Here is a 16,458-nt window from a genome sequence, read left to right on the forward strand (position 1 = left end):
AATTCTTGATAACTTGAAGCAACTTAATCATAACCTTCAATTTGAAAATACCTCCCCTCAGATGGGCTAATATAATGTAATTTAATAAAATTTCACTGCAAAATACGACAGGCAAATAGTGTGACTCTTACAAAGAGATTGAACAATCATTGGGAGAATCTCAACGCTAAAGGATAACAACCATGTCAAAACTGAGGATGTCACAAATTAAAAAAAAAAAAAACTCTCAGCCCTCCCTCATACCATGCCTCTGATATTTTTTTTTCTGAGACCACACAGTCCATAAATCATTATGTTCAAAGGAAATATCAAGTTACACGAGAACAAAGGAAGCATGCTTCATCCCTACCCCACCTCACCCACTGACCTTTTTTATCTTACCTGCTTCAATTCTCCATTTCTAGAGAACAAATTCTAGGGGAGTGACTTACTGGACCCAAAGATGTCTCAATAGATTTCAGCAATTGGATGACATGCACAAGATTCAAAAAAGATTGAGGCCAAATGAGTCGCATTCCTACCATATTTAGTTTTTTTTAAGCTCAAATTGATAGAAACTAAGTTTTTTAGTTGCAACAAGACTATGCCAATACTCAACATTGTCCAAACAGCACAATTTTCAAAGAATCAGGCGTGGCATCAGTACCGTCAAACAAGAAGATACGGCTTGGAAACAACAACTGTATATATCACATAGGTCGCCCGGCTTCACTTTGAAGGCAACGAGATCACAAAATAGCAAGATCTGACATGTGTGTGTCCTTCACTCCCCCATTCATAGCCTCGTTGGTAGCAAGACGGTGGGTGCGCACTCCTTCCCTTCCACCTATCTATCCTTTAAGTGCTTCTGCTGCTGCTCACCCCTTCTTCTCGCAGAGTGGTCGTCCCGTTCTGTTCTCTCGTCGCACGTGATGCTAATGTTGTTCTAAATATTGTTCATTGTGTTGCAGATTGCGCAGTTGCAGTTTAATTTCATGATATACCGATAAAAATGTATTTCATTGTGTAAAAACATATTTATTGACATAAAGAGAACCATGTGCGTGCATTGTGAAGTGAAACTATTGCGAGGAAGTGCAAAATCCACCTCACCGCAACTGAAGCATTGTGGGTGAAACACAAGTCAGTATGCGATGAGAAAGTAACAAAATTCGGGGGAAACTTAAGTGAGGATTATTATTTATTTATTTTTTATTTATTTCCATCGCCCCGAAAACAGCTCACAAGGCCTTTTACATCGGAGGGTATAACATGAAACAACAACTATCACACACAACCATGCCCTGGATAGGGGCAACCTACCCAGGCGGGACTCGAACCCGCGACCTTCGGTTTGGCAGGCGAGGACTTTACCCCGCCGCCACCGAGGCCGGACCATTCAGTCCATGGTTTACCCGAAGACTGAACCTACGTATTTTCATTTCCTAATGCATGCCTAAAAGTTTAGATCCTGAGCGTGTAATGACTATCGTTTTTTTTTAAATAATTTGAAAGCTTATAAAAATGATTTTTAATCAGTAAAATGGTGGTGGGTCGATCTTTAGATATAGTTAGCTGCGAGATTAGCGAGTTCTCTCGTCGAATAAGCAGTCATGGACAAAAAGCAGCGGTGTTCTGAGGGGGCATTGGGCTACCCTTGGGTAAGGTAGACCATTTAAATGATACCGAAACCTGTGAAGATACTGTGACTTGGCAACTGGGGGCCGCCAACAATTATGCCTCTCATCATCTGGGGGAGAGGGCAGCAGCTCTTCTTCACACGTGCGAAAGTGGAGACCATACTGGTTGGTACAGCGACACACATTTCACTGCACGCGTGGTAACATTTACTTTAATTGCTGTAGTACAGTGATGTGGAAGGCAAGGGGAAACCACCACATTATCATCCCGAGGAGTAGCAGCTACTCCACTCAATTTATATAATGACATGATGGAATTCTCTTTCGAATAAAATATTCCAGAGGTAAACTAGTCCCCCATTCAGATCTCCGGGCGGGGACTACTCGAGAGGATACATCGGTCAAAGGTGATAGAATGTTACGGATAGGAACATGGAACGTTAGATCACTTCGTACCTGCGTTAGGCTAGAGAACTTGAAGGTGGAGATGCGAAGAATGAACCATGACGTATTAGGCATCAGCGAAATGAAGTGGCCCCAAGAAGGAGACTTTTGGAGTGAAGGCTACAGAATGATATACACAGGATTGCTAAATGGTAATGCTGGAGTAGGCATAATGCTTGGAAAGAGCGCCGAGATGCGTGTTAAAAGCTACCTGCAGTTTAATTAAAGGATAGTAATGGTGAAGATAGATACTAAACCCGTAGCTACTGTGGTGGTGCAGGTTTACATGCCTTCGTCAGATTATGAAGATGAAGAAGTAGAAGATGTCTACCAAGATATAGCGGAAGTTATCAAGCAGGTAAGAGGGAAAGAAAATCTTATTATTTTAGGTGACTGGAACACCGTCGTCGACAAAGGCCAAGACGGAATAATAACTGGGAAATATGGGTTGGGTAACCGAAATGAAAGAGGAGAAAGGCTACTTGAATTCTGCACGGAGCACAGGCTAGTGGTTGCCAACACTTTATTCAAAAATCCCCTGCGAAGAAGATACACGTGGAAGATGCCAGGAAACCTTAGAAGATTCCAAATCGATTACATTCCAGTGAAACAAAGATTCAGGAACCAGGTGAAGGACTGCAAAAGTTATCCAGGGGCAGATATCGATAGTGACCATAACTTTGTTATGATGAAATGCCACCTTAAATTTAAAAAATTGAAGAAAGCCATGAAAATATATATGGCAGGTTGAAAAATTGAAGGAGGTTCAGCATCAACTGGCTTTTAAAGAAGCTGTAGAAAAGACAATAGGGGAGGATATGACCAATAACCCAGAGGAAGAGAGTTGGAAAACCATTAGAAGTGGTCTGCAGGCAGCAGCTGAGGAAGTTCTTGGTAAAAGATGAGTCGTTATGAAAAAACCATGGATCACAAAGGAAGTATTAAATCTCATTGAAGAAAGAAGAAAATACAAGGCTGCGAAAACAGAGGAAGGACAGAATTGTTACAAGAGAATAAGGAACCAAATATGTCGTACAGTGCGGAAGGCTAGAGAAACGTGGATGAAAAATATTTGTGAAGACTTACAAAACAATCTTATACATGGAAAAGTAGAGGCCGCTTATAGGATAGTGAGGAACCACTTTAAGGAAAGGGGCGTAAGATGTAATACCCTTAGGGCCAAAAACAGAGAACTAATGATTGAAAACGAAGACAAAAGGAAGAGATGGAAGGAATATCTGGTAGATTTGTACAAAGGAAGCAGCCTAAGAACGAATGCTATCGAAAACAAGAGGAAAGTGGATGCCGATGAGATGGGAGCCCCAATTTTAAGATCAGAATTTGATGCGGCTGTAAGAGACCTCAGGATAAATAAATCGCCTGGCATTGGTGACATTCCTGCAGAACTAATCAAAAATTCAGGAGAGAAGACGTTGAACCAGCTATACAAAATCATTAGTGAAATGTATTCGACAGGTGAGATACCAAAGGACTTCGAGAGGAACATTGCAATACCTATTCTTAAGAGTAAAAGAGCGGAGAACTGCGAAGATTTTAGGACAATAAGCCTAACTACCCATGCGTCGAAGATACTGACAAAGATCAACTATAGAAGAATGGAACGAAAAGCAGAAGAGTATTTGGATGAGGACCAATTTGGATTCAGAAGGCATTTGACAATGTAGATTGGAGCTCAATGCTTGGAATCTTAAAAGAAATTGGGGTTCTTTACAATGACAGAAGAATCATCCACAGTTTATACAAAAAAACAAGTAGTGGTTATAAAATCAGGGCCCAACTGTGAAGAAGCAGGAATTAGGAAAGGAGTGAGACAAGGCTGTGAATTGCCACCCGTAATTTTCAACGTTTACATTGAGAAGGCTATTAATGAAATCAAAGAAAAGGCATTGGGAGTGAATATCCATTGAGAAAAAATTAGCATGCTAAGATTTGCCGATGACATAGCCGTTATAGCAGAAACAGAAAAGGATTCGAAAAACATTCCAGTTTATATGGGTAGGGTAATGGGTAAATATCCACTGAAAATAAGCACGAAGAAAAATAAGATATACTGGTATGCAGTAGAAGAGAAGTCAAGACTAACATTAAAATAGGGAAGCAAAAATTGATAGAGGTGGATGAATTCGGTTATTTGGGAAGCAAGATAACTAGAGACGGGAGAAGCAAGAAAGAAATTATCAGCAGAATAGCCCAGGCGAAGATAGCATTCCATTAAAAGAGAGCCCTGCTTACAGCGGGAAACTTAAATATGGACGTAAAGAAACAATTTATGAGAACCTACCTTTGGAGTATCCTCCAATATGGAAGTGAGGCATGGACAATGGGGAACTTGCATGAATTTTTTTTATTTCACAGGCGGACAGAAAATTATTTTCTGAATACAACAAAGAAAACCGCATGTTTATCTGAGTTTTCCTTCGCGAGATATTTAATGATAAATATTACGAATTTTAAAGCGCGGGAAAAACTACCTCACCCCCCAAGCCACTGCCGACGAAGCCTCGATGACGTCAAAGGTGCCTAAACATCACGCAAAGCTATTGTTGTGATTGTTTGTAATAGTTGCCAGCAGTTGTGAGAGCTTCGTTTGTTAGACGTGTTGATTATTTTATATTTAAAGATAAATATCCGACGATAGAGGCTTGGAAGCCCTCATATTTTGCATTATTTATAATATTAATATCTGAGTACGGGCATAAAATATAAAACTGGAGCAGTTAAACCAAAAATTATATAATACCTAAATAACATCGTTGTAGGAGTCTGAGCCACGGCCATTGGAAGGGGGATACGTTAATTGTAAGTTGATGTTATCGACGGCATATCATTCATTTAAGTATGCAATTAGAACGATTTTGATGTTTACTGATGTCCGCTTAGCTTTTATATACAATAACTTCATCCGTTTATTCGTAGGTACCGGAGAATTCGTCGTTTAGGACTGTCTGTGCTTGTATTATGGGGTCAATGCAACTTTTGCTCGCTGATTGGAGACATCTAGGAACATTTTTGTGCCAAAATAGTGTTACTTTCAACGTGACGTCTCCCGTTAAGCTACTGCTAATAATGACAGTGCCAGTGGTTGTAATGCACAAAGTTTGACAAGGCTGAAAATATCGGCCAAGAGTTATCAGTGTTCCATCGTGATTGAATTGTAAAAAGTGCTATTACGCTATCGATAATTGTCTAACAGTAGTGTAAAACTTGTCAGTGGCGTGCAAATCTCCGTTGTTCACCGTAGATATGACATTTCACGATCACGCTATTGAAATAAAAACTGTGTGAAGTTTGTTATTCCATTATTTCAACGAGTAGTAGTGAGAAATGTCACCTGTGTCACTTGTGTGGGTTAATTTAAGGGTTTAAATCAGTGAATAAATAGTTGTATTCATCATAACGAGTTCTGTTATTGTAAGTTGTACGTGATGAATATAAGAATGTGACAGTGACATCCAGTTTTTGATAAGAGTATTTGCCTATTTCCCGCTATATTTTTATGGTATATGCTAGTATATTGTACATGGATTTACCTATATTATTGAAATAGGTTGTAGCTTGTGTGTGTGTTGGCAGCGGAACGGATCGCGATTTCACATGTGGATTGTGTGCAGACTGTTTTGCTGTGAATTCGTACCCATGGCCATGTTCGTACCATAGGACGGGTAGGACTACCTTCTCCGCTAATCCGGCATTGCCAAATTCAACAGCACAGCTTACTCTAATGTCAACAGCACAGCTTACGATCTTTATCCTCCAGTATTACAAGTTTCTTTTACAACTCGATTTGCCGCCAACGTATAGCAATAATTTGTCTTAACAAATTCCATGAGGGTCATGGCATCAATTTTTGGTGTCCTAAAAAATAGGCTGGTGTCCTAACATCCCATGCCACACGCCTTGTAGGCGGCTTGCGGGGTATTATGTAGACGTAGATGAATTTCAGGTGTACTATTTGAACGAGTGGCAACGTTATCATCCATTTTTCTGATAACTAAAACACACGAAGTGAAACGCTTGTACTTCATAATCCCGATGCCGCATTATTAATATCCCAAGTAATAATCTAGGCACAATAGCAATAGGAAAACTTGCCCAAGAATAACAGAACAAAATAAAGTGACGATGAGCGGCTAAATACTTCCTCAAAACAAATTTTACACCAAGCGCTCAGCGTATTTCCCTACTCCCCACGGTTGTTTAGGCACCTATGACGTCATGCATGGCCTCGGCAACGCTCGGGTGTCTTCGCGCAGTGGTCGGCTCAGAGAAATTTTTCTCGATTTTAAATGCAATTTTTTTATTTCTTTTGATGTTGAATGGAGAAACTGAAGGTATTTTTGCGAGCTAATGTATCCATTTGACTTATTCAAAATAGTTTTTAGAGCAATCTACGACCCATGCAAGTTCCTCATTACAGCAACGGAGAAAGCAAGGATAGAGGCCTTCGAAATGTGGTGCTACAGAAGAATGACGAAGAACAAATGGATTGACCAAGTTAGTAACGAGGAAGTCCTTAGAAGAGTAAGAGAGAAGAGAAGCCTCATGAAAAACTTAACAAGAAGACCGAACAATCTTACAGGCCACATCTTGAGATGTGATGGCCTGATGAAGACAATTGTCAAGGGAAGGCAAGAACGGAAAAGGAAGACCTCAAACAAAATATATGGAACAAGTAAAGAAGGATGTGAAAGAGAAGAAATGCGTAGGTGTGAAAAGATTAGCTGATAGGAGAACTGAGTGGAGAGCTGCATCAAACCAATCCTAGGATTGTTGACCAGTGATGATGACTCGCTAAAAATATTAAAATTAGTATGTAAATCTAAAACTCATTCCTTTGATTGTTTATACCCAGAAGAAACTTGAATAATTACTTTGTTTTATAGAAGGAATTTGAAAATGCATTTTGACCCGAAAATATCCGAAGACCCAGCTCCAAAAATCTAGTATCCAAACCGGATCCGAGAAAAATCCTGGATCCGTCCATCCCTATTAAATATTATTCACTTATTGTATTTTCACTTTTACCTACTAACCAGTGACATGCTTAAAAATTTTTACAACCACCATATCAATGAAATTTTTACAACAACATGGAAATTTACCACAAAAATTATGACAAATGTGAAGTTACTTGCTCCGCCTTTTTCAATGCCGTATTTTTTATGGCCTTCGGAATGGTGAACAAATCCCTGAACTAGTAGTGGTTCCGTTGAATGGGCCTTAGTTTGGCTGTAATTAATTAATTTTCATGCGGTACTTTTCACGAGCCGCATATAGTTCCATTATATCACACCACTGAACAGGCGGGGCGGGTGGGGTAGTGGTTAGCGATTACGGCTACGACCCGAGGGACAAAGATTCGAGGCTCCGTGATGGCTGTCTATTTTGTTGTCTTCATTGTGATCATACGGCATCAACTTTTTCATTAGTTTTAATTGCAACAAGCATAGATATGAGACTGTTTTTTTATCATCATAATGGCGTTTAGGTATTTAAGCAGTGTCATTTTCAACGCGGATAAGTGAAGGCTCCACTTTCTACTCTCCTCAAAAACATACCGAAAGGTTAATGGGGGGCTGAAACAGTGGTTTTGTTTTCGAAGAAATGGCATTTGTTGGTGGTAGAGATGGGTCGAATAGCAGATTTCTCGAATTCGAATATCGAATTCGAATATTAAATCATTGCTCGAATATTCGAATACCTCGAATACTAAACGATGAATGTTTGACTCGGTTGCATATGCAGCAGGCAACACAAGATTTTGGGGAGTAATTTTGATTTCCTTCAAAGGATTCGAACAGGAATTTAGCTGATTAATGAATATTTTAATTTTATGGAAACAATTGGGCATATAATTAATTCAACTAACATCGCTTTACCCCCACTCCTGCTGCCAAGTGCTAGCTGACAATCTGAGGCGTTTTGCAAAATACAGGTGCTTCTCCACCGGATTTTCTTCAATTATTTTCAGTCCATCTTTGGAAGTTCTCACGAGATAAGCAGATGAATTTGAATTGCTAGCGGGGAAAAAACCCAATATCCTGAGAAAATATCCCTTCGACTGTGAAAATAGAGATTTATAGCTTAACTCATAAATTGTAACTTGATATATGTTTTCGAAAAAAATACAGCATCAACTTCGGAGAAGCTCAGTTGCGAGGATATTGAGTTTCGCCAGAATGCTAAGTCTCCGTCCTATGTTGACATTTATTTCTTTGCGTAAAATGCTTAAATAAACTCAGAAATACGTCGTGTTTGGTCTTATTCTTTTTGAAATTACGCGCACATTACTAATATTTCAATTCAATGAAGGTGTAACATCAATTGACGAAAGTCATTCTTAGACACCCTTTGTGCTAATAGATGACTCATGCAGCGGTTGACCTCCACAGAAATGGGGAACTTCGAAGCTGGTAGGAAAAAAAAAGGTCAGTGGGGGAGAAAAGGGAGGGCCTGAAACACGTTTCTATTGTTCTCGTGTAACTTGATATTTTTTCGAAGCTAAGGTCTTCGTAATATGATCCCTGCGCGAGCTGTGACCTTTTTTTTATTTCGAAGAAGAGGAAAGCTTCAGAGGGGGGGCTAGTGCTGAATGGAGAGGGATGCCGGATCTTGGGAAATGCTGTGCTAATAGATGACTCATGCAGCGGTTGACCTCCACAGAAATGGGGAACTTCGAAGCTGGTAGGAAAAGAGGTCAGTGGGGGAGAAAAGGGAGGGCCCGAAACACATTTCTATTGTTCTCGTGTAACTTGGTATTTTTTCGAAGCTAAGGTCTTCGTAATATGATCCCTGCGCGAGCTGTGAGCTTTTTTTATTTCGAAGAAGAGGAAAGCCTCAGAGGGGGGGCTAGTGCTGAATGAAGAGGGAAACCGGATCTTGGGAAATGCGCTAATGCAAGTATCCCACGGTACTCTCACAGCAGTTGACCTCCAGAAATGGGGAACTTCGAAGCAGGTAGCCAGAAAAAGGTCAGTGGGCGTGAAACACGTTTTTATTGTTCTCGTAACTCGATATTTTTTTCGTAGCAGGGGTCTTCGTAATGCGATCCCTGCGCGAGCTGGGACCTTTTGTTTGATTTCGGAGAAGAGGAAAGCGTCAGAGTGGGTGAGGCGAGTGCTGAATGGAGGGGGATAGCGGATCGTGGGAAATGCCCTAAGGATTCTATCCCACGGCACTGAGGTTCTCCTGGTGGGGGGAATCGGGGATTTTCGGATTTTTTCACCCGACCATTTTCGGTTCCCCTCGTCGAACTCTTTTCACCGCTAAAATCCACGAGTTTGATGTAATTCGTCAACTTGCGTAAAACGGCGCTGCGAGCACTAAATGACTACAGTTCTCTACATTTTTCCGAGTCAACTACCAACGACGTGCGTGCGACAGTGTATGACGCGAAATTCAAAGTATTCGAGGTATTCGTGGCGGTACTTTTCGCATAACTATTCGAAACCTCGAATATCGAATACTTTCTAGTATTCGAGGTATTCGAGTATTCGCGGATACTATTCGCACATCTCTAGTTGGTGGGCATCTTGTTATTATATTCGATGGGCTACGGAAGATTTTGGGAAGCGGCGAGCACAAGACACATTTGGTGCAATTGTTGCTTTTAACCCTCTAGCGAGTGCGACTGTTATTTCTACACAACCGGGCGAATGGTGTACTTTGCCCATGTTATGTGCATATATGATAACACTCGATTTTTGTTAAAATTAATCTTTATTTGTAGAAATTAGTATAATCTTGTACACTAATAGGTGATTCATATATAAAAGTACACAGGTGGTACACGGCCGGTCGCACGGCGTAATTTATACGCCACGTGTGTCGGGTTCCTCATGCTGATCTAAAAAAATTAGCTACAATACCTCGAACTTCGTAAACTCGAAATATAGACAGTCAAAGTACATTGTAGGAATACACAAGACCATTCTAGCCCAGAATGTACGTACAATGTTGAAATCCTTGGTTTTCGAAGATGGACGTATTTTATATGCCAGCACGCCTGGCCCAGGGTCATCAACTTTTATTTCATCCTATTTATTAATTGAAATTATATTTTGGAATGGTTATTTTAGCACATAGGTACTGTGTAAGTAAACTCCCTTTGGAGTAAAGTGAATTACAAGTGTTCAAGAAATATGGCATTTTATAATTGTTTTGTGTTCTTATTAATTATGTCTGTACGCATGTTGTTGATCGCCGCGAGCCTTTAATGGCATGTGCTCTCGCTAGAGTGGTTTTCATTTTTAATGTGGAAGTTGATTAGTATAAGTAATGAAAAATTAACATTTTGGCGCACACCAACCCTTGCTAGTGTAGTCGTTGTATCTCCGTGTTTGAAATGACACTGCTTAAATATGTACCTAAACACCATTATGATGATAAAAAAAAGTCTCATGTCTATGCTTGTCGCAATTAAAACTAATGAAAAAGTTGATGCCGTATGATCACAATGAAGACAACAAAATAGACAGCCATCACGGAGCCTCGAACCTTTGTCCCTCGGGTCGTAGCCGTAATCGCTAACCACTACCCCACCCGACCCGCCTGTTCAGTGGTGTGATATCATGGAACTATATGCGGCTCGTGAAAAGTACCGCATGAAAATCAATTAATTACAGCCAAACTAAGGCCCATTCAACAGAACCACTACTAGTTCAGGGATTTGTTCACCATTCCGAAGGCCATAAAAAATACGGCATTGAAAAAGGCGGAGCAAGTTTCGCGGTCTCCCCTTGTCAGTGTCAAATTGTGAAGGCTCCCCCAACAATAATTACTGGTTCAAACAGAGTTGACAAACCAGGAAAAATACTGATCCATTGAATTCCTTCAGTGCAGGATTCATAACGCACACACTAGTTCACGAAGTCAGAGGGAACCAATTCAATTGAAAAATCTAATCAAGACTCTTAGATTTAAATACCCCCTTACTTGGATTAGAACCAGTTTTAAAATGCATGTCCTATCTATATATTCACACAGGAAGAATGTCACAAACTATCATGATAATTGACTGTAAATTTTAAAAATCAACTTCTCACACGATTCTGTCCGGGAAATATATAGCTGAAGATGTCATAGATAAAATAAATGGTTCATCTGAATTCCACCACCATACCTTGATCAAACGACGTTGCATGTATCCTGTTTCAGCTGTTTTCACCGCTGTATCAACAAGACCCTCTCGTCCTCCCATTGTGTGGAAAAAAAATTCAGTTGGTGTCAGTCCCGAGTAGAAGCTATTCTCAACAAACCCTTTAGCAGCAGGGATCTTAGCTGTAACATATTTCAAATTACAGCATTTTGTCACATATAATTCATATTTTTTCTATCATAACAACAGACTCCAATCAGACACACATTCAAATAACTACGAGTACACTCTAGTAACTCCATAAATATTTTCTCAAGAAAGATCTTGTACGTCCATGGCAGAGTGCATTCAAATTACTTCAATCCTCAAGAGATATCAAATGAAATGAAATCCTTTATTTAATGACTTTTTAACATTAAGAGGCAAACATTAATTCAATGTTGTTTTATCAGCCATTAGCACCTGATTCACATTCAATACTTTCTAAAGTAATTGATAATCGTATTATTTCTCAAAATTTCTACCATATAATTCTCAAAATTATCAATTCTCAACAAAACTCAATAATACCTCTGCCACTCAGAAATAATGTATGCAATACTAGGAAACCTGGAGAGTTGAAGTTATCTTACTTTAGAATATTAATTTGTCATGAAAAAATAAAAACACTATAAATCTTTCCGAGAATGACTCAACTTTCTGATAAGTATCTAAAAAGTTAACATTTCAAAGGAAACCACTCTATTTAGTTTCTTACCATGCCTATCAAAGTGAGGAAGAGCTCTGTCTTCAAAACCATTCGGTACTCGTTTTCCACTTATGGCTTGCTGGCCGACACAGGCTATCATTTGAGAAATGTTGATGAAAGATCCTGAAAATGATTAATGAATAGTTTTTAAAATAATGTTTTCTTAAAGAAAAGTGGATACTCTTCAAACAAATGAAAAAAAATGTGCTAGGACAGTTGAAAATATCCATAAAAAGACTTCGATCGAACCAGAATAATGTTGACTTTGTTGTAAAGGATTTTGGTTGGAAGAGGTGCCTTTCAGGTTGCGTTGTAACAGGATGAGCAAAGAGATCATGTACACCCATGCCCCGCTTGGCGCAATTTCGATAAGGCACAAATTCATTCCTCAGGAAAACTTCCCAATGCTGAGTGAAGAGTTTTCGGGATTGCCACCGGGTATCAGGGACTGCATTACTGTCGATGTTTCGATGTCTGACTCGGCCATCGTCCTCAGGGCTGTGAAGTGTCAAGTGAGATATTTTTCCTTTTTGCTAATATACAGTCACTCTCTGGTGGTCAGGAGACTGCTGATTGGCTGTCGTCAGCGGCTTGCTCTGATTGGCTGGCGTGCTGGTGACGATTTCACCTTGCCATTCAGTTGATTTTGAGCACAGGTTTCCAAGTGTTGCTCAATGCATATCCGGAATCTCTATTCACTATGTTTTTGTCCAGCATAATTTCAATTGACTCTTTCATGAGTCAATCCCAAAACCCATTGGATCGGCAGAGCATCTTGATGTCGTCATACTTGGCTGTATTTCTGCATTCCATCCAATGCTCTGCGATAGCTGACTTTTCGGACTGTCCTAGGCGAAGGTGGCGCTTGTGTTCTATGAGCCGCGTATCTATCTTCCCGCACCCACATGGGACTTAGTAAATGCCAGGCGTCTTCGTTCCCACCGGATCTTTTGCTCGAGCATGTCCAGGATCTTTTTCGGTGGTCTGTGGATAGCCTATATGCTGAATCTCTTCAGAATTTCTCACTCGACACTCACAGCCCTGAGGACAATGGCCAAGTCGGACATCGAAACGTCGCCACTTATGCAGTTCCTGACCCACTGGCCATCACTCTTCACTAAATCTACTCGCCGGGAAAGCACGAAATCTTTCTTTTCCCAATGCTGCTTTGCCAAATCAAATAACCTTAACATTCTCTGTATAAAACGTGAACTTGCGCTAATTTCTTTTACTTCTAGTAGATTCCTGGTGAGGGCAGACAAATGCTGCAATATGCGACGAATTGTTCAAAGATGACGCAGGTGATACAAATTGCAAAATAAAAATAATACAACCCCAGCGAGAAGCGCATTACCTATTTAGGAATTCATATGTAAGTAATTATGCACGTCGTCTAATTCTCGTGGTAAGGCACAATTCGGAGTTCCATTTAAAATCCATAAATTAATATGAAAACTTGACTTGAGTGTCGCTGCATAAAAACGAGACGACGTAAAATCAAGGTGCATACAATCAAAGGTTTACTGCACATTACTCATCATGCGGTCCTAGAAGCCAACAAACTGAAGTAATTTATCTCGTCTCATTTACTGAGTGATATATTAGTTAATTTAGATCATTAATAAAGTTTGGAGCTGGTGAAAATGAGTTTTTTTAAACAATACTGTTTGTGATGAATTTTTTTACCATTCTAGGTCATCGGGTGAATTGACTTCCGCATAAAGGGTCCACCCTAAATCCTTCAAGGTCATAGGTATTCACAGGAGAGAAATGGAGCAGTGGCCGAGTTGTGTATGAATAGTATCAACACAAAAAGGGTCAGAGAGAGAGAGAGTCTCAATGGGACAATGGCTTCATTCCTTCCCAGCAGCAGTAGGCCCTCTCCGTCTCAGGAGTACATACATTGCAGCAGTAGTTCATCAGTAGAGGGTGATGAGGGTGATAGAGCCGTAGAGTAAAAATCAAGAGAACAATTGCAAAAAATAGGAATGCCGATTGAAAAATAAAGAAGTTATCAAGTAAACGCATAAACCTAAAAGAGAAATTGAAAGTAGAAAATGGAGAGCATCATAGCAATATTGCGCGTAAGATTAAGCTCACCATGCTGACAGTCCACACTATTTTTCTGAATAGAGATGTAGTTAAAACATCAGTGACATCAGCCCCACCAATTGCAGCCAAGTGGTCAACACGTAAGAGTTCATTGCTGGATACGAAACGGAAAGACTTTTAATTACCTGGATTTATCATAAACTGTCAAATAATGATCATTTATTACAGGCATTTGTGCAAAATCTGTGGCTTTATTCGAATCTGTAAAAGATGATGAGAGAGGTAATTGCTTCGAGACATCAAGTGGAAGCTTCAAGACAAAAGGGCCCAGCTGACACAAGAATTGTTTTAAGAATGGTTTGAAAATTTGTCACCTGCCAGCAACGCATTGCAAACCCCTGAATTTCAAAAGCACCTACAAATATTTTTTGACAGGAAAAACGTCTTTGAATATGTACATACTATTTTTAAAGATATTTTAAACTATAATTTTTGTATAAATAAGGTTTTCTAAGGCTATTAATAGGAATGTATGGTTACAGCTATGGATGTATGTGAGATACAGATGGATAGAATGTATATTAATACCTCTTGGTCCGGCACCCTTTTAACTAGACTAGCCATTGGGGCCGGTCATATTATATGCCATAGGCCTCAATATATGTTCAAACTATTATAACGTCGATAAAAAAGACGTCAATAAGAAAAACTTTCACAAAAACAAACAGTAAAGCTACCTGAAGACGCACAAACCAGAACTAGGTCGAAATAGTTCCAAAAAAATCCGTAGAGGTCAGCAGGAGACTGCACTGCATGAAAACCATGAAAACGTAAAAACGCATGATCGGCACATAAGCGCTGGCGGTGGAAACACGTAAAAACATGTGTGTGGACCATAATGTGTTAATAGGTATGTATATGGTCTACAGGAAATTTGATACCCAACACCTATGCTACCGAGAACACATGCCTATACTCCCCATGTTAAAATGGTCTCAAATAATGCAAATTTAATTAGTGTAAAGACCCCATGGAACGCATCCCTTTCACTAAGCGAGGCATGAATGTACTTACATTGAAGACTTAAGTGACAAGGACAGCGGCTGCAGCAGACTTCTGTTCGGACGCTCTTTATAGGGATAAGAAATTCTGACCGCAGTGGCACTTTAAGCACGTCTCCACAGCAAATATTTAAAGCCCCTTGCTTGACTCACATGCTGATGGATGGATACAAAGTTCCACTTCCACAAGAGTGGCAGCACTAAAATTTTAAATGAATGCTGGGGAACAAGAATGATTTTCAGGATAATTCTGAAAACCAGGACTACAGGTCCGGCTGCCGAGAGTTGTCCGATGACTGAACTGGCTTGGCTTAAAGAAGGATTATTAATACCCTATCAAACAAAGGAAACTTTCCATAGGTAATTTTAATAGGTGATTATGAAGAGATGTTTCCTTGAGACCTGTGCCTCATGCATGCATTGGTAATCTCAGACGATGTAAAACTCCTGACTACTTGTATGGAAAATATGTCCCTTTGATGTCACGCGGAGTGGCATTGCATGGGCACCAATCTGGCCTTTTTCAAATGAGGTTAAAATTGACCATTAAAATTTGTAGAACTGGGATTTCTAAAACCAAATAATTTGTACATTATGAATACACTAATAGTGGGTAACGGTTCTTTGATGAAAGAAACTACCCTATTGTGTGTGATAAAAAATGAATCTATGTCTGATAGCACACCATGGTCAGATTTAATATCCATAATAGGCTAAAATACAGCAAATACGTCCTCCGTCGAGGAATTTTGATGTGAAAACTAAATAGGTACCAAGAGTGAGGGTTCAACATTTGCATTTTGTTATGCTTCTGGATATGTCTTTCTATTTATAGTGGACGTTCTCAGTGGAGTGTCAACTTAAGACAAAAGGTGATTGCCCTATTAAACAAGACTAATCTAATTGGAGTGATGAGTACGATACTATCGACATGAAACCCTTGCTAATATTTAACAGTCACTGCATTTTTTTTGTCCATCTTATCTAAATTGCCATAAATTTGAAATTGTAAGTTTTACATGTAATTAATTGAATTCATTATTTTTGGTAAAAAACAGATTAAATAAAAGAATTCTAGCTAAGTTAACAGTCCAATGCGACTTTTCAAACCAAGAAATATGCATGTGCAAATCAATAAATCAAATAATAATAATAATAATAATAAGGATATAAACATGGAATTTGGAATAGATAAATGTAGAACTATCACAATATTCCGAGGTAAAGTACAAAGGAATGATATTCCACTACTGGATGGGCAAATAATAGAGGCCATGGATGAGGGAGATACCTATAAATACCTAGGATTCCAACAAGCAAGACGACTAGACCACTCTACGATAAAGCAAAAACTTTCGACTGAATTCCAAAATAGAATCAAGAAACTTGTTCGCACGGAATTGAACAGCAGAAACC

The 16,458-nt window shown here is 39.5% G+C and overlaps 1 protein-coding gene across 1 annotated transcript in view; it reads right to left on the reverse strand.

Annotated features, from left to right (window-relative positions):
• The window catches only part of LOC124153326 (DNA-directed RNA polymerase III subunit RPC1), a 164,684-nt gene that overhangs the window by 56,478 nt on the left and 91,748 nt on the right, over positions 1–16,458 (reverse strand). The window contains exons 15-16 of the mRNA XM_046526426.1: positions 11,939–12,052; positions 11,206–11,363 (exon numbers count right to left, since the gene is read on the reverse strand). Coding sequence (XP_046382382.1) covers positions 11,206–11,363; positions 11,939–12,052 — 272 coding nt within the window. The remainder of the gene's footprint in view (positions 1–11,205; positions 11,364–11,938; positions 12,053–16,458) is intronic.

Source organism: Ischnura elegans, chromosome 2 (assembly GCF_921293095.1).
Source record: "Ischnura elegans chromosome 2, ioIscEleg1.1, whole genome shotgun sequence".
NCBI lineage: Eukaryota > Metazoa > Arthropoda > Insecta > Odonata > Coenagrionidae > Ischnura > Ischnura elegans.